This window comes from Gnatocerus cornutus, chromosome 2 (assembly GCF_029298725.1).
Source record: "Gnatocerus cornutus isolate USDA-ARS CGAHR chromosome 2, icGnaCorn1.1, whole genome shotgun sequence".
Taxonomy (NCBI): domain Eukaryota; kingdom Metazoa; phylum Arthropoda; class Insecta; order Coleoptera; family Tenebrionidae; genus Gnatocerus; species Gnatocerus cornutus.
In genome coordinates, this window is record NC_142234.1 from 12,687,576 (window position 1) to 12,704,945 (window position 17,370).

The 17,370-nt window shown below is 34.1% G+C and overlaps 2 protein-coding genes across 2 annotated transcripts; one reads left to right on the forward strand and one right to left on the reverse strand.

Annotated features, from left to right (window-relative positions):
- Nucleotides 1–231: 231 nt before the first annotated feature.
- On the forward strand, nt 232–7,208 carry LOC148179136 (uncharacterized). The gene is made up of 14 exons (XM_088029326.1): nt 232–512; nt 800–996; nt 1,049–1,207; nt 1,255–1,501; nt 1,867–1,991; nt 2,064–2,606; nt 2,660–2,929; nt 2,982–3,104; nt 3,362–3,490; nt 4,175–4,343; nt 5,087–5,260; nt 5,311–5,481; nt 5,755–6,053; nt 6,149–7,208. The coding sequence occupies exons 1-14, from the start codon at nt 371–373 to the stop codon at nt 6,296–6,298; spliced, it is 2,898 nt and encodes a 965-aa protein (XP_087885452.1). The 5' UTR covers nt 232–370; the 3' UTR covers nt 6,299–7,208.
- A 65-nt stretch (nt 7,209–7,273) lies between these two features.
- LOC148179137 (ATP-dependent translocase ABCB1-like) lies at nt 7,274–17,083 on the reverse strand. Its single transcript, XM_088029564.1, has 21 exons — nt 16,968–17,083; nt 14,785–14,910; nt 12,635–12,713; nt 11,870–12,157; nt 11,720–11,820; nt 11,497–11,668; nt 11,126–11,446; nt 10,850–11,074; nt 10,678–10,803; nt 10,255–10,629; nt 10,007–10,202; nt 9,876–9,961; nt 9,666–9,824; nt 9,511–9,615; nt 9,101–9,262; nt 8,843–9,046; nt 8,555–8,796; nt 8,346–8,505; nt 7,901–8,299; nt 7,709–7,855; nt 7,274–7,658 (listed from the first exon to the last, which is right to left on the reverse strand). The coding sequence occupies exons 2-21, from the start codon at nt 14,847–14,849 to the stop codon at nt 7,458–7,460; spliced, it is 3,813 nt and encodes a 1,270-aa protein (XP_087885690.1). The 5' UTR covers nt 14,850–14,910; nt 16,968–17,083; the 3' UTR covers nt 7,274–7,457.
- Between the last annotated feature and the right edge of the window lie 287 nt (nt 17,084–17,370).

Consider the following 17,370-nt stretch of genomic DNA (forward strand, 5'->3'; position numbering starts at 1 on the left):
AAATGTAAGACAATGTAAAACTATTTCCAATATGGAGCCCATGTGAAAACAATATGGCAGGGATTTTTCTGTCTCTAGTTATATATGTCACCTCACTGGTCATATTCATATTTTACACAAACTTTACACAGAGTGACTTTTATGAACGCAGCCCAATGTATGAATTGGAATCTACTCTTATTATTCCCGTCTTTACACTCATTGGCCAATTTAAAAATGACATTGTCTCGCGGGAAAACTCAAGTCCCTATACGCATGTGCTGCCAAACCAACGCATCACGTCCGCCATTTGCAAAAATAGCGCGTGCTTTCTGCGTGTCTAAAAAGTGTAGTGCAGTTTTGTTGTGGAGTGCAAAAAACGGAAACAGATATGAGTTCAACGTTGGACCCCGCTAAATTAAAAGTGGTGGAACTTCGGGCCGAACTTTCCAAACGTGGTTTAGATTCGAAGGGAAATAAACCGGCGTTGGTTAAACGTTTGAAGGAAGCTTTGGAGGAAGAACTTGCACAGGGTTAGTTCTTAGCAGTGTTTTACACGATTTCTAAAGAATACGTGTAGGTTTACGATCTGAAATGAGCAGTGTGTGCTGAAGATTGACCATAACACTTGCTAGTGTGGTTAATGGGATTGCCACATTTGTTTATGTACAGTTCAATTATCTCTCGTTATGTGATGCTAACACTGATATTCTTTAACAAAAACAACATTGATAAACGCCGTAGTGAGCTAAATTAAGTTTGAAAATTATCGGAAACTTGGTAATATTTGGCGGGAAATTTAATTCTGTTTTTCTGGTAGAGTTGCCTGACACTTCTATCGCTGATACTTCGACGGAAGATGTAGACACATCACAAAATCTCGATCAATCCAACACGGAGGAAACTAAAGTACCTGACAAAGAAGTGGAGATACCCATTGAACAGTGTTCACTTCCCAAGAAAGATCCTATCATTCCAGATACCCCTGTTGCACCAAAAGATGAATGTAAAATGGATGTAAGTAGCATGGTAACTAACTTATTATGAGATTTATACATATCTTTTCTAGACTGAAGAACCGCCAGTGGAATCAGAAATGAAAAAAACAGAAACTGAGGAGCCAGAACCACAGCCACAGGAGCAACAAGAATCCCTTCCACAAGAGGCGGAAGTTAGACAAGATGAAATTAATTCCAACGTAGAAGAAAATAAAGAAAATGGTGAACAGGTAAATGAGAACCTAATGATCATCATGTAGTTACTATGTTACCAAAGGATAAATCCAATTCCCGGAAATCCCGATGGAGTTCTGAAGCTGAAGACGTGGAAACCCCTCAGCAGGATGAAAACAATCAAGCAGAGTCCACTGAAACTCCTAAATCAGATAAAGATGCAGAGCCAAAGGGTGAAAAAAGGAGAAGAAGTAGTCCATCACCTGATAGATCTCAACGTCGGCGAAGTAAGTCCCCGATAAAGGAAGATGAACCAACCATAGATCAGGAGAAAGTTCAACTCAGTTGGTGTAAGTAAAAATTATGTAGTTACATGAAATGTAATTTTGACACAGTGTAGATTGCATGAAATTTTGTTTTCATAGCACCTTTTGTAGTTTTCTTTACACATTTTTCTTGTTTATCAAAATATGAAAATTGGACTTTTCAAACCAAATCATTTGACAAACATTTGCATGGTTCCCATTTATTACATCAAATTTCAAGATTCTGTAGCACTTTCTTAGGTAATTGCAATTGTACCTAAAATGTAGTTAATAAAGTGTAAATTCTTCCAAACGTTTTTTTTATTTTACTTCTCCTGTTTCTACTTGTGATAAACATGTGATAATCCATTATGTAATGCGAAATAGTCCAAGTATTTGTTTCATTGCAGATGATTCTGACCTTCATCTACAAGTTGATAAAGAATCATTCTTATCAGCAAAACCCTATCATGACGGTGCTTTTGGTTTTGCATGGGCTGGAGTTAGAGCTACACATGGAATTAATTCTGGAAAGGTATTTCAAGTTGATTTAAAATCAAAAACAAACTTGGCAGAACGCAGTTTTTAATTTGCCTAACAATTGTAGGTGTGTTTTGAAGTTAAGATCACTGAAGAGTTAAAATGGGAAGATTTTTCAAAATACTATGATAAACATCGACGGGAGCCACATAAGTCGGTATCAAAACATAAAAGCGAAGAGGAAAAAAAGAAAGACGAGTCTGAGCCCAAAGAGAAGGAAGAAGGAGATAAAGTTGAAGATGATCAACAAGAAAACGGTGACAAATCAGAAAGAACATCTGAAAATGACACCGAACCGAAAGATGAAATTGAAAGCGAAACTACAGAAGAAACTAAACAAAGTGAATCTTCAGCAGAGGATCCTAAACCAGACACAGAAGTTGGTGAACCAATGGAGCAAGACAGTCAAGACCAAACTGAAAAAGAACAAGAGGAGCAAATACCAACTCATCTGTTTCGTGTTGGTTGGTCACTGCTTGACACTGGTCTTCAACTGGGAGAACATAAATACTCTTACGGCTATGAATCTTCTGGAAGATTCGTCGTCAACAAAGAATTTCAAAATTATGGTATACAATTTGGTGTAGGAGACGTTATTGCTAGTTTTTTGGTAAAGCGGTTGATAAATTTGTGAAACATTTCATTTTATTCGCCATTTTTTAGAACATTGACGAAAACGAAGTTACGATTTCATATTCTGTAAATGGAGAATCCCAATCAGAAGCAGTTTCCGTTCCATTGACTGAACTTCCTGATAATTTTGTACTGTTTCCTCACGTCCTTTCACGAAATTATGCCTTTGAATTGAACTTAGGAAGTAAAGAAGAGTCGTGGTTTGCTCTATCTCCGCCTTTTGAAGAATACAAGTTTTTGGATAAGGTAGAAAATAAAGTTGCAGGGCCAGTACGCCCAGAAACTAGAAATGAATGCGAGGTAATTATTTATTTACAAAGCAAAACCTATTCATTTATATTATGCTCGTTAGGTCATATTAATGTGTGGACTCCCAGCTTCTGGAAAGACTCATTGGGTTAAAGAATATATTCAGTCCAATCCTGAGAAAAAATACACCGTTTTAGGAAACACTCATTTGTTGGAAAAAATGACGGTAAGTGGCATCGCTAAAATAATTAGTTATTAGATTAGAATACTAAAAAACTCAATCCAAAAACCTAATCATTATGCAATGATGCAACGAAACGAAGATGAAAATTCCAGAATATTTTTAATTAGATTTTTCTAGATCTGATCATATAGTTTTACTTTTTTAATTACATTGCATGATAAACGTTCGTCATTAACTTCTAAATGTAATTTATTAATGTTGAATTTTGTTTTCGATAATCTTTATTATTTTTTCTCTAGATTTCCGGAGATGATCTCAAAAACAAATTTAAAGGAAGTTGGAATATCTTGCTGGAGAAGTTGCAAAAGTGTATCAATAAGTTGGTTGATATTGCTGCTATGCGTCGGAGGAATTACATCATTGATCAGGTAAATTAAATTAAAAAATCATTTGTATGTTAGGTATTATTTATTATTATTTTGACGAAATCACCAACTATTTTAATTGGACTGGTTTGTGGTTTCTATCATTAGTAATCTTAGATCTCGTCTGTTCTGCTATATTTCGTCAATTTAACGTAAGTACACCAAAGGTCTAAGGCAATTCGCAAGGGTAAGTATTTGAAATTGTATAGACGTTGGCAGTTTGACCAGCTCTTTAAGAAAGGTAATAAAAAATAAACTGTTCTGAAGAAGGTTGGTACTACTTTAATTTGGACTTCACAAATCATTATCCGTTTATATGAAACCGAGCTGAACATAGATTTTTTTTCTGAGAATTCATTTAAAGAGTTCATATTTTATCTACCACCATTTGTGGTACATCATCAGCTGGAAAGGTATGTACTAGTCAGTAAGCGTTTGAAGAGACAATGATTGTTTAAATTACAGAGCAATAATGCCACATATATTAAGAGGAATATTTTCAAGCTGCCAAAGCCTTTTGACGGCATGTTATTTTACACCGAACTTAAAGGATGATATAGTTAGCAGCCAGTTAGTGTAATTTCACACTCAGGCCACTTGTCAGGAGTTTTTGGCCTGCTTGGCCTCATAAAGTTACTTAACATTACAATATTGAGAACGTTACTATAATATTGAGCGTTGTGGCAGCCTAACGTGTACCCATCAGCCCAGCGCCGCAAATTGCGGCCATTTGAGGGCTTCAAGAGGCGTGCTGTCGTTGTTGTAGTAGGAGATGAAGAGCAAGCTAAACGGCAATCTTTGCAAGAGGCTCAGGACGGTAAAGACGTTCCCGATAGCACCGTGCTTGATATGAAAGGTATATCTATTGATACGTAACTAAAATTGTTTTATCATTTGTGTACCCCTTTCTGCACATTGAGTCATCTTTTTTTTAAGTTTATTTGAGAATGAAACAATTTTGATCGAATTAGCGTGAAGTAATTAGTCTGATGTTTGAGGCTTGGATTTGTTGTATTGATATGACTTTATGTTTACACTTTTTAAAAGCACACTTTCAGGTTTTATTATTTGTAAAGTTACTTTTTTCGTTAGTAAAGGCAACAGTTCCCCCAAAGTTTGCATTTAATCGTTTATTGTTCTATAGTTTATCATTTTGTTTATTTTCACTACTTTCGTAAAGGAAAAGAAAATCCAGCTACGTCTGTATCACGGGATGGATGTATACGCGCTTTTTGACGCTTTTAAATACTCTCGGTCTGACTCACTTCTAGGATAATTAAATTACAATATTAAGTAGAGTTGATCGATTAAAAAACACGAAAGAAAATATGTATGAAGAAGTGTTTGATTGCTGAATACCCAACACACAAGAAAGAAAACGAGGAGAATATCCGCTTTTTTCAACGACTATCCTTCGTTTTAAGGACATTTACTAAATTATACTAACAATTTATTTGAAATAGCTAGTTCAATGTATTGTACAAAATGTTTTAAAACATCAGACTAATGTTGTTACAGATTTAATAGATTAAAAAATCGATGACTATTCACTAATAAGAACACAGCTTTTCGTGTCATTTACATTACTTCATGTTTTAGCAAACATGAGCTTGCCACAGAAGGGTGATTGGATCGACGAAGTAGTCTTTGCTGGTGTTGACGAAGAAGAAGCCAAAGCTTTGGTTCAAAAATACAATAGTCAAGCGCGTGAGACTATAGGAATACAGAGACGATTCGGCCATAGAGATGACCGACACAGGTGGCAAAATAGACGTAAGTGGGTAAAGAGTGATGGAAATTTAATGCATAAGGCTGCTTTTCAGGTAATGATTATCGTGGTAGTAATTATCGTGACCGCAATTATCATAATCGTTATGATAGAGGTCCACCCAGACAAAATTGGCATCCTCAGCGTCCAGGTGGTTGGAACAGGGACAGGCGGGATCATAGAGGACCTCCAATGGGAGGATCCAGAGATTGGCGTAACAGAGGAGGTAAATTAAAAAAATTCTTATTATGTACTTGGAATATTTTTTGGTTAAAATTGAGATTTTAAAGTGCAGACTTTTATGTCTACTTTTACAGTTCATTGTTATTTAACAAGCCTGCAACAAAATTATATTTAGTCACCATTTTACTTCGTGAAGTTTATTGTTGGTTTTATGTTGAATGTTATTCAATTATTTCTCAGAGTTATTGTATTAGTTAGTGGCGTAACATTTTTGTATCTAAAACTTTTAAATAACTAAATTATGCGTCTTCTTCAGGCAATGTCCGAGACCGAGGAAACAGAGATTCTCACGGTCAAGGAAATAACTACAACCGCAACCGAAATCAGCCAGGTCGAGGCCCAAGTGGCAACTGGCCCTCGAATTGGAGTCAGAACCAAGGGAGTTGGGGTGGTGGTCAACCTTGGGGAGGACAAGGATCTTGGAATCAAGGAAGCTGGGGAGGAAATCAAAACCAAAATCAGAACCAGTGGAAATACGGCGGTGGTAGTCAGGGTTACAGCGGCTATTCCAACTGGAACTACTATGGACAGTACGCCCAAAATTGGGGCTCCCCGGTAAGTTTTCTCATTTTTTTTTTATAACGGCATGTTTAGAGTTAAATTAATAAGTGCGTTGTCCTATTAGTCGGTAACTAAACATAAATTTATAGCAGGGACAAACACATTCGGCTAGTAGTGGTACAACGGGACCAAATCAGTATGGTCAGTACTCTCAACAAGATTGGGCGCAATATGCACAACAATATGCGCAGCAAGGGCAAACTACCACCACACCAACTCAGTCCACTCCTCAAAAGTAAACGTAACCATAAGAATTAGTATTTTTGCAATTAGTACCTTTCAACTTTAATTCAGGTTTTAGATTTAATAGTTGACACAAGTAATAGTTGTACAAAATTGTACGTTTTGTTTTTTTTTTATCCGACATCTTTTGATCTATTGTAAGTATTTATTTTTATATTTATAAAAAAGAAATGATGGTACATGTCTTGCTTTAATCGACGTTTATAACGTGCAATTTTTAAGTTGTAATAATTTTGGCATATGAAAACTGATCATATTTATCATTTATTTTTATAGTTCTTATATTTCTGCGTACAGAGATCATTATTATTATTTAATAGCATGTGTAAATAAAAAAAATATGTTCAAAACATAGGATTTTATTTGATGATTTATATTCAAATTTGTATAAAAAGGGATAAAAACTAATTATCTGAACTGTAACCAGAAGGTTTAAAAACTAAAACTAATTTATATTAGACGTTATTTTCATATCGTGAAAGGGTAAATAAAAGTGGAGTTTTGTTGTATAATGTTCAGATAATTTTTTTTCATGTTTTAGCGGAATATTAGAGTAAGTACTCTTTGGAGAGGTAATTTTATCCACTTCAGACTAATTTTGTATATAAATTTTAAAGTACAAGTATGGGTTTCTCTTACAGTGTCTGTTGTAAGTATTACTTATTTTCATTATTTAGTTATAACGTAGAATGTAATGTTGTGTGACATGAATTCTGTATAATTATCGCAGTTTTAGTATTTGAACAGTGAAAGAGATCTCTACACAAAAATACTATGCCAGGAAGGCTATACAGATTAATTTTTTTAAATAAGAAGAGACTTGAATGTAACATAAAATATATATTACATGCACTCATGTATTATATATTCATGTAGATTATAAAATAAATATATGATTTTGTACAATGGTGCGGTTATTTCAATCATAAATCCTTGCAATAAATCACAACTTGGAGCAATAAAACAGAGAATCAACGTTAACTAATTTATTGGCAATCATTGTATAATATAATAATATTGAGTAATAGGAAAATAAAAACGTAAAAAAATTATCAAATTCCAATTAAACTTACAAGCAGTAAGTTCGTAATACCTTAAGGTAAAGCGGCACTTGTGGTCTATTAAGTATCTTGTAAGCATTTGAGAATTTTCAATCTATTTTTGACCTGCTTGTAGCTTGTAGAAATCGTAATACAAACCCTTTTTATCGAGTAACTCATTATGTTTACCCATTTCAACTACAACTCCTTCATTTAGAACGCAAATTAGATCTGCGTCTTGAATTGTAGTCAATCTGTGTGCTATTGTGATACACGTCCTGTTCTTTTTAGCATTATCTAATGCTTCTTGAACTACCTGAAAATTCATAAAATGTATCGTCAGAAACTTGATCACTTCCACGTTACCTTTTCACTCTCGTTATCCAAAGCAGAAGTAGCTTCATCCAAAAGAAGAATTCGTGGATTCCTGATTAAAGCGCGTGCTATAGCAACTCTTTGTTTCTGGCCACCGGATAATTGAGTACCTTTATTTCCAAGATTTGTTTCGTAGCTCTAAAATCTCCAATAAGAACGTTGACTGTGTAATATAAAACTAACCAGAGGCAACGATGTTATAAAATTGTGGATATTAGCTGCTTTGGCTGCATCAACTATTTCGGGCATACTGACATGTCGATCGTTTGCTCCATAGGAAATATTTTCAGCAATTGTTCTGTTGAAAAGATTGGGCTCTTGGGATACGATCCCTAAGTGGGAGCGCAGATTACCCAAATCCATCAATTTTACGTCTTCTTTGTCCAGAGTTACGTCTCCAGAAATTGGGTCATAGAAGCGTTCCAATAATTGGATGATGGTAGACTTGCCACAACCACTTGACCCAACCAGTGCTACAGTTTTTCCTTGGAAAATATTCAGGTTTATACCTTTGAGGACTGACACTGTTTGTCGAGTTGGGTACGAAAAGTACACATCTGAGTAGTCGATATTTCCTTTTACCTAAAAAATTAATTAATTTTGGTTAACGGCTGATTAGTGAACATACATTTTCAACGATTGAGGGTTGATCATTATTCCTAACCGCAGGAACTCTCTTTAACAACGCAAATATTCGATCAGCGGCGTTTAGCCCTTTCTGTAAATTTGGCGAAAATGAAAATGCATTGCCTATTGACCAAGATCCGGCTATAACAGTTTCAGAAACCCTATAATAATATTTGTATAGATGGAAAAAAAATCGATTTGAAATTTTACTTGAAAACGACTCCGTAATCAAGACCTTCGGAAGTCATTAAATAAGCCCCATAGGCCATCCCTGCAGCGTAAGCGAAAAGCATTATACTTCTCGCTATGCCCAAGACAATAGCTCTGAAGTGCATTTGTTTTTTAACATTATTCACGTATGGTGTTAAAGCTGTTACATAATTCTCGTAGAAAACTTGTTCACATCCCAAAGAAGCAATCGTTCGAACGTTTCCGATAGCCTCGACTGCAATCTACAAGACATGTTTTATTTAAATGAACAAAAATAGAATCACTTACCTTAGCTGAGTTTTCTAGGAACTTTTGATTAACTTGAGTATCACCCTGAGTAAACTTTTGCTCGAAGAATACAGACAGTAAGATGAGTGGCGAAAACGAAATAAGGATCAGAGCTAGTCTCCACTCGAAATACAAAGCCATTGTGTTTGCTATAATAAAAGTTGCCAAGGAGTTGAGGACTGTGCCGATTCTAATTCCACCCGCCTAGAATGAGAAATTAGTTTAAGAGCTCCATGGAATTCCATAGAATTAATTTACCCCTTGAACACTCGCCGCTTCTCCTGATAATTTTGCGCAAAGCGCTCCAACACCATTTTCTTTTCGATCAAACCATGCCATTTCTTGAGATAACATTGCCCTGAACATCCTTGCACGTATTCGCAAAGTCAATTTTTCTCCAGCGATGGCGAAGGAATACATCTAAAAATTTAAAGGGAAAAAATAAGTCAATTGATTTAGAAAAAAATTAGAAAGAAGTAAAGTCGATTGATATAAATTTACGATTTGACAATGGACAACTCCAATATTTAACCTGTAATACTGTCACTAAAGCAATAAATTAATACTATATGTTAAATATTTGCACTTCAATTAACAATAGACAGCGATTCATTGCGTTTATTTAAGATTATAGTCGTCATTTAACTTCACGGAATTTTTTTACCAACCTGCATGAAAGTTCCCACTGCACAGACAATTCCAATGATAATAAAAAACAAAGACAATTGATTGCTCTCTTGGCGCACGTACCAATCTCTAGGATCGGCAAGAACCTGTAATAAAAAAGCGAATAATAAATACCCACAATTAAAAAAAAACATACGCCGATTATGTCACCAAAAACTAAACCATAGACCGGAAGAGCAGCCCCAGTGATAACAGACGTAATGCAGCCTATTAAAATATAGAACCATTCGGGTTTGTTGACTTTTAAAATCGAAATCAAAGAGCTTCCTGTCTTAGTCACCTCAGTCTCAGCTACCTGAAAATAAAATTGTATTCTGCGATGGTAACTTCAACATTAAACTTTTACAATGCCTTCTTCTTCTGTTTCCACAAGACTTTCTTTAGACAGCTGTACTGCTAATTTGCTGACGCCATTCACTGCTGCTTCTTCCTCTAGACCAGAATTATTATATTTTTCATATCAGTTTGCATTTTTACCTGTTGTAGTAACGTCTTCAGTTTCACTCAACCCCTGCGATATCACCAAGTTATAATAATTTCCTTTCTTCTCCATGAGCTCCGAGTGATTCCCTTCTTCAAGAACTGTCCCTTCGGAAACTACAATAATTCGGTTGGCTTTTCGAATGGTCGATAATCTGTGAGCCACGATAATTGTTGTACACTCTCCGCTAATCTAAAATTGTACGCATGCAAGACATTTTTTTTTCAAAACTAAAAGTACTAACAGCATCCAACGCTGCTTGAACTTCAGCCTCGCTGGTGGTATCCAAAGCGGACGTCGCTTCATCAAGTAAAAGTATCTTCGGTTGTCGAATTAACGCACGGGCAATGGCAATTCTTTGTTTTTGACCCCCTGACAGTTGTGCCCCTCTTTCTCCAACAATGGTATTGTAACCCCGTGGTAACGTCTGGATGAAATTATGAGCGTTGGCTTTTTTGGCTGCTTTTTCAATGTCCTCCTGAGTGGCAGACGTGTTTCCGTAACTTATATTTTCGGCAATTGTAGCTGCAAATAACGCCGGTTCTTGTCCGACGACTCCGATTTGGTTCCTTAACCACGTTAAATTTAAATTTTTGATGTCATTATCGTCAATGGTAACCTAAGATATGACCATAGAGTACGATAAGTTTAATAAAAACGCACTCACTGTGCCAGAAATGGCGTCGTAAAATCTTTGGATTAATTGAACACAAGTTGATTTTCCGCATCCAGAAGTTCCGACTAGGGCAACTGTCTGACCTGCTTTTATTTCAAGGCTGAAGTTCTGAAGGATCTAAACACATATTTGGATTATTTGTTTCTTAATATTCTTAATGTACCTTAACTTCCGGACGTGATGGATAATGGAACTGTACATTTTTAAAACTAATATCACCTCGCATGCTCTTTGGTTTAATTCCCATATTTTTAGACAGATTGATTTGTGGTTCAGTGTCCAAAATCTCGAAGACTTTAGCAGCAGCTCCGCACGCTGTTCCAAAAATTTCAAAATACGGAGCGCCAATCCCAAAATTCCAGGACGCAATTAGAGTACAAAAGAATACCTTGAAAAAACTAAATGCATTGTGTTCATTTTATTACTAGGTGAAACATACAGACACCATGTTAGCAGGAGTGTAAACTCTTTCTTCGGGAGGCAAATGCTTCTCATTCAAAATTAAACCAACACCGTACCAAAATGACAGGGCGTATGATGCGAAGACAAAGAACCACATTAGTCCGTTAGAAATTGCCGAAAATAAATTCTTCCGAATGTTATTGTTTTTGGCAGTTTTGAGATGCGTTTCGTATCGAGAAAATTCTGTTTCCTGTCCATCAAAAGCTACCACCGTTCGGACGCTACTTAGTACTTCTTCTGCAATAGCACCTGCAGATGCGTAGGCTTCGAGTTCTTGTTTTGAAAATTTCGTTGACAACTACGGCGTCATTGCATTGTGTTGTTTTTTTTCATTTTGGAAAGACTTACCCATGTTATTAACATTGTTAAACCGAATGAAACCGGAAGTGAAACCAGACAAACTAAAGCTAATTCCCAGCCGAGTATTAGAGCCATGACTATTCCACTTACAAAGATCGATTCGAAAAATAAAAAGATTCCCACTTTTTCGCCTATTCCTTCTTCAAATTTAGATAAATTACTAGATAATGTGAAGAAGTTAGCAAGAGAAATGTTAAAAAGTGGTACTTACTCGGTGAAGGTTGTGGCGAAGTCTCCTGTTTTATTTAGATCATACCAAGAGATGTCCATGTTTAGAGTCTTCTTCAAAATCAATTTTCGAATGTGAAAAATCTACATTTGTTTACGATAAAGAAAATGATTTCAAAAGATTTGTTAATACCTGATTTAAGGCACTGTAGCTGAATAATACTCCCGCCAAATAAGTCGTTACAATTAGAACAATCGAGCAAACACTGGCGTAAACGGCAAAATGTCGGATACCTTCATCCAAAAGTTCTTCTGCATTTATTGTTGTGTTGTTCTTCATTACGTTTTCTGCATAATCTACGACAACTCCTGTGACATCTCCAAAAAGGATCATAACGTATGGTTGTACACAACCACATATTATTGCACAGATAGTTCCCACAGCTATGCATAATTTATCTTTTAAAGACGCGTATCGAAACTAAAAATAAAAGAACAAAATTCTAAGTAACTGTGTACGGACCAAACTTCTTATCCGGCTCTGATAAAGCGCCTATTTGATCTTATCAAATCTTATTTGAGCTTGTCACTATTAATTAATAATAATAGGGCTAAATAGGCGGAGCAAAACAATAATGGGAAAGAGTGAGGGTAATTTTACGATCGGGTTAGTTGTTTGGGTGCGTTTTTTGTTATAAAAACTACTGTGATAAAGACAATGCGAGGCAATGAAGTAGGAGTAATAACTCCCTTCTGTGTTTTAATCCGATTTCAATCGTATTCTCCATTTTGGTCTGAAGAAAGAGTGGATCTTGAATTTTTTTTTGGCATTTTTGTCCAAAAAGTTGTCAATTTTTGTTATTCAAGCATTAAAGCTTGCTAGACTTATGTATATTCTTTAATCTTTGGTTCCCCCAAAAAATTCCTCTCTTTTGCTTTGGATTTAAAATTCACTTACCAGCTGAAAGTAGGATATCCTTTTCTCGTTACTTTCTGGTTTAGCTTTTTCGATTTTCACCTTTTTGGAGTTAAATTTTCTAAAAAAAGTTACAGAAATTAAAAACTGTAGAACTCAAAATGTAGTTATTTATTACTCCTTAGATACCTCATTCTGAAAATTGTTACAAAGGCAAACTTTTCTCTTTCATAAAAATGATACGAAAGGAAATGAACAGCGGGATCTACCACAAAAGTGTCTTCTGTTCAGACAGAAGAATTTAGGGGAGATAAGATAAGAAGGAACTTTTGACAATTTTACGTATTTTTCAGGGCTACCTAGTTCGAAAATTCATTGTTTTTGGTACAGTTTGTTGATTTTAAAAGTAAAAATAATAAGGTGATAAAGAGATAAATATGTTTAATTGAACACGTGCTTGACATTGAAGATTGAAAAAATGTACCAAGTACTCATAAAACTAGTCAAAAAAAACTAGATCACAATGGAAGATGAATAATAATAATAATTACTCACTTGGGCCATTTTTTTAAAACCATATTCCGTATATTAATGTTTTAGAGTATTTTAGAAAATTTTACTACAGGATGTATTATTGAAGTTACACTATTTGTTACCCTTTTTGGTTTGTTAGATGGCACTTATCAAACGATACAGGTAATACTATATGACATCTACGTGAACAATTCTCTTATAGTTATAAAAATATGATGGGATTATACATTTAGTGCCTATCACAAATAAAATAAAGATAACAAACTCTGTATCACGTGAATGGACATTCACAATTCATACCTACAGGATGGTTTAGAAATAGGTTCCGAAAAAAATATCCAATAAACATTACATAAAAAAAAGATTTGGCCATTTTATTTTAAAAACCCAGAACTCCGGTTAAATACCATTTAAATTTAAATTTCTTAGCTAGCGAATGTTTGGGGACACCTGTATATTCATATTCGCTTTATGCATTATGTTTGTTATAATCTAACAGATGTACAGGGTATAAGATTGCAGAGGAAAATATAGAATCGACATTTAAATAAACTTTTTTTGTATTTTCTAAGCAAATGTGTAATCAATGGTTTGTTTATTCCTTCCAATAATTTTACTATATTATAAATATTTTTTTGTATTTATCAGTGTTGAATTGATTTACATGATTTGTAAGAAAACAAATGGACCAATCATTTTATTGTATTACGGAATGACTCGACTTATTTTTTAAGTCATGATTACAATGATTTGTAAAAGATTACAGCTTTACAAGTAATTTATTTTATGATCGTGATTAAACATTTTATTTTGCAAGTCATGATGACTATTACAATAGAAAGCTATTTGTGCAGCAAGTGTCGAAAACAAAATATATAGGTGTCCGGGCGATGTTATAAACAACAGGAAAAATGTTAAAAAAAAGATGTTTTTTATTTTTCAAGATATGATGGATTGAAAAGTAAAAATGTAATTATTTTTATGCAATAATTTTATATTCCAATGTAAAAAATTGAAAGAATCTTGTATAAAATCTCTGAAAAGTAAAATTTTGGAATTAACAAAATCGATCAGCGATCGTTTACATGAAACCATAGTTACATTATTCTTTACTAACAGCAACAATATAACTACAACGTAACCATGGCTTTGAATACTAGAAATACAAATTATTGAGTGCACAGTTCAGCAATGTTGCCTATTTTCCTTTTTGTTTGTTATTATTTTGGTTCTACTGCGAATATAGTGTGCAATTTTTCTAGAGATTTCCCAGGTACTCTCTTTTAAAGTAACGCATGCGCAACTTTCCGGACACCTGTATTTCTGCCCGGTTTAAAATAAAAACAATTGTAGAAAATTTTAGTGTGAATCCGACTCTACCTAAAACAAACATACTTTAGACTCTAAACGGAGCTTTAGGTCTAACAAAAAAATACAATATTTATTATAACAAGCTTATCATTATCACATTCCCTTATTTGGTAATCAATTTTGACGCTTAAACGCGATATTGTATCTTGATCTAAACTTAAATTAAATATTTATTTATTAAATAAGAATAGTGAATTTTACATAAAACGAATTAAACTGGTTAACGCGTTAAATTACTATACATGGCAGAATGCATCTACCCCACGATAATAGGTTTTAGCACTTACTTGTTTAAAGGTACTGTTTCATATGGATCCAACACGGTTTCATGTATTTCCTTACTTTTTGCCATGGCGAAACCAAGATTGGAAGAAGAACGTTTTTGGTCCGAGTTAAATCAGTTGGGTACCAATCTGTGGACACAACATCCATTCTACTAAGCATATTGTATATCCAGCAATTCGTTAAATTGAAGCAGTTCAATAATGAACCTTGACATTAAATAAATTGGTATGTGTAAATTTATTGTTGGAAAATAATGGATCTATTTAATACAATTTAATTTTCTTTAATAAACGCAGAATTTATGTGGGTATTTCACCTTGTACAAATTTCATTAAAATGGTCGATGATTAGTAGAAACTGGTAAAGGAAAATGTTTTCTTTTGGGGGGTATAGAATGAATCATTATTTGTACTGAGCAATGGACCTTAACCATGGTTATAAGGATATCCGTAAAATATAGGTAATCTAAAGAGGATTTACTACCAGACTTTTATTGATCGCGATTACATTTTAAATGTGTTTTTATAACATGATGATAACATATTCTGTCTGTAAAATGTTATTTGAGTATCAATTTCATGGCCTGGTTGTATTGTAATTATCATTCCCAATCTTCATTACCAAGTTTAAAAAGTTTCCTTATTTCATATCATTTCATTTCTTTAACCACTATCAAAAGTTATGCAACCGCATTAATGCAAGTTCGTCATTCACAAGGAATTATTGACAACTTGGTGACGTCTTCATATGATGTCAACTATAAAAATTACGAGCATTTAATTGATTTGCGGTTCTATGATTGCTATTCCCAAGATTGTCAAAACAAATAAGTAGATGGAAAAGCGTACGATAATAATTCAGTTTCAATATTTATATTTGAATTTTATTTTTCTCCTAAACTTCGGGGAAAAAATGATTTCAAAAGAAAATTCAAAACTTTTGCTAAACCAAACTGCTCGGTGATGTCAACAGGGTGCCCGGTTGTTCGGAATTCAAATTATGGAATGTCCATTGTAGTAGAAAAATTAGCTTTGAAGAGGCAGATTTTACCACCTGCGTTTAAGCAATGAGTGAATACATGTCATTAGTTTTCTCAGAATAATTCTTGCCAACTTTCCCTAATTATTATTGTTACACATTCTATATTTCGTCGGCTTAATAAGTTGTTAAGTTGCAAAGTCTATTTTTGGATAAAATGCGTTTTTAGTTTTGAAAAAAGGCAAACAAAAAGGTTTATCGTTGGATTCTTTTATGTGTTATTAAAATAAAAATAAAAATTCAAAATTAAAAACATTCTATTTCCAGTCCCCCAGTTGTTAAATCTAAGATTTAACGACAAATATGTGAAAAATAAAGATTTCTCGACATTGGTTAAAAAAATTCAAAATGGACTTAACGACTTAAGCCGACGATTCTTTTTAAAAATATAAGATCTGAATCGCGAGCAAGTGGAGCAAAAAGTGGTCTAGATTCACATACAATTAAGATGAGGCAATTTTACTTTAGAAAATCCCACTTTTCCAGTAGGAACGTTTTTTCACTTTTTCCAAAATTTGTCGACTATTTTTGTATTTAGAAAGTAAAATGAAACAAAAAACTTCAATATGTTCTCTCTCCTGATTGTGAAATAACTAACATCCATCAACAATTAAATACAATGCGTATCTAATTTTTTAACGTTGCAGTCAAATTGACCTACTGAACTAGTAAACTGCTGATGTGCTGATACATATTCTATTTAGTTACATAATTCAAAAGAAATTTATTTATATATCTATGCCGTTTGGTAAAATTGACCTATTCGATTTAGCGAGAATTACTGCCCAAACGTAGAAATAGCATTTAACAAAGTCGCCCACATTTATCGAGACGCAAACCAAGGATGATTGGATTTGGTGATAAAAACAACGGATGGTTTCGTGAATTATTTCAAGCATACTCAATAGGAGTACATGTTTACGTCTATAGGGCCAAAAGAGTGATAGATTAAGATTACGCCCGCAGAAGTACAGTAACCAATTTTTAAAGAGATCGTCAGTTATTTACTCATGTGGTTACACAAAAAGGCCAATGTGGCATATTTCACATTATTGCAACACTCAAAATCCATCTCTTCAGACAATAAAAAAAACTCTAAACAACTAAAATAACAATTATTTTTAAGGTTTAGATTCATCAAACTTACGCGAAATATCCAATCGCATTAAAAACACAAATTTTAATTTTAATTTTAAAGAAATCACGTTACACTCAAGTTCAATAGTTATTTATGCACGTGGTCTTTTGGTTATGACTGAGTTCCGTGCGTGCCATGTGACGTCTTATGTTAAATAATCAACCGGTATGCAAAAAATATGGGAATAACACTCATCACAAAGAAATATTGAACTCGCAGCCCAGCATACCATATATGGCAAGGATCAACATTGCGAAAACTGCGACTATATTTAGAATGTAATTTGACAAAAAATCGTCATTTCAATTACTCATTCTCAACAGGTAAATTCATGTCGTACGGTATGTATAGAGATTCGATCATGTGTTTTATAATTTATTGTAGATAATTGTAAGATTCGATTTTACGGCGT

Bases quoted from the DNA above. Each gene is read 5' to 3' on its own strand.
- LOC148179137 (XM_088029564.1), bottom strand. From the start codon at position 14,849: ATGGCAAAAAGTAAGGAAATACATGAAACCGTGTTGGATCCATATGAA. The intron at 12,158-12,634 runs GTAAGTGAATTT...TTTTATTTTTAG, and splicing joins GGATATCCTACTTTCAGCTG to TTTCGATACGCGTCTTTAAA. The intron at 7,856-7,900 runs GTTAGTTTTATA...TGGAGATTTTAG, and splicing joins TTATAACATCGTTGCCTCTG to AGCTACGAAACAAATCTTGG.
- LOC148179136 (XM_088029326.1), top strand. From the start codon at position 371: ATGAGTTCAACGTTGGACCCCGCTAAATTAAAAGTGGTGGAACTTCGG. The intron at 1,502-1,866 runs GTAAGTAAAAAT...GTTTCATTGCAG, and splicing joins GAAAGTTCAACTCAGTTGGT to ATGATTCTGACCTTCATCTA. The intron at 3,105-3,361 runs GTAAGTGGCATC...TTTTTTCTCTAG, and splicing joins ATTTGTTGGAAAAAATGACG to ATTTCCGGAGATGATCTCAA.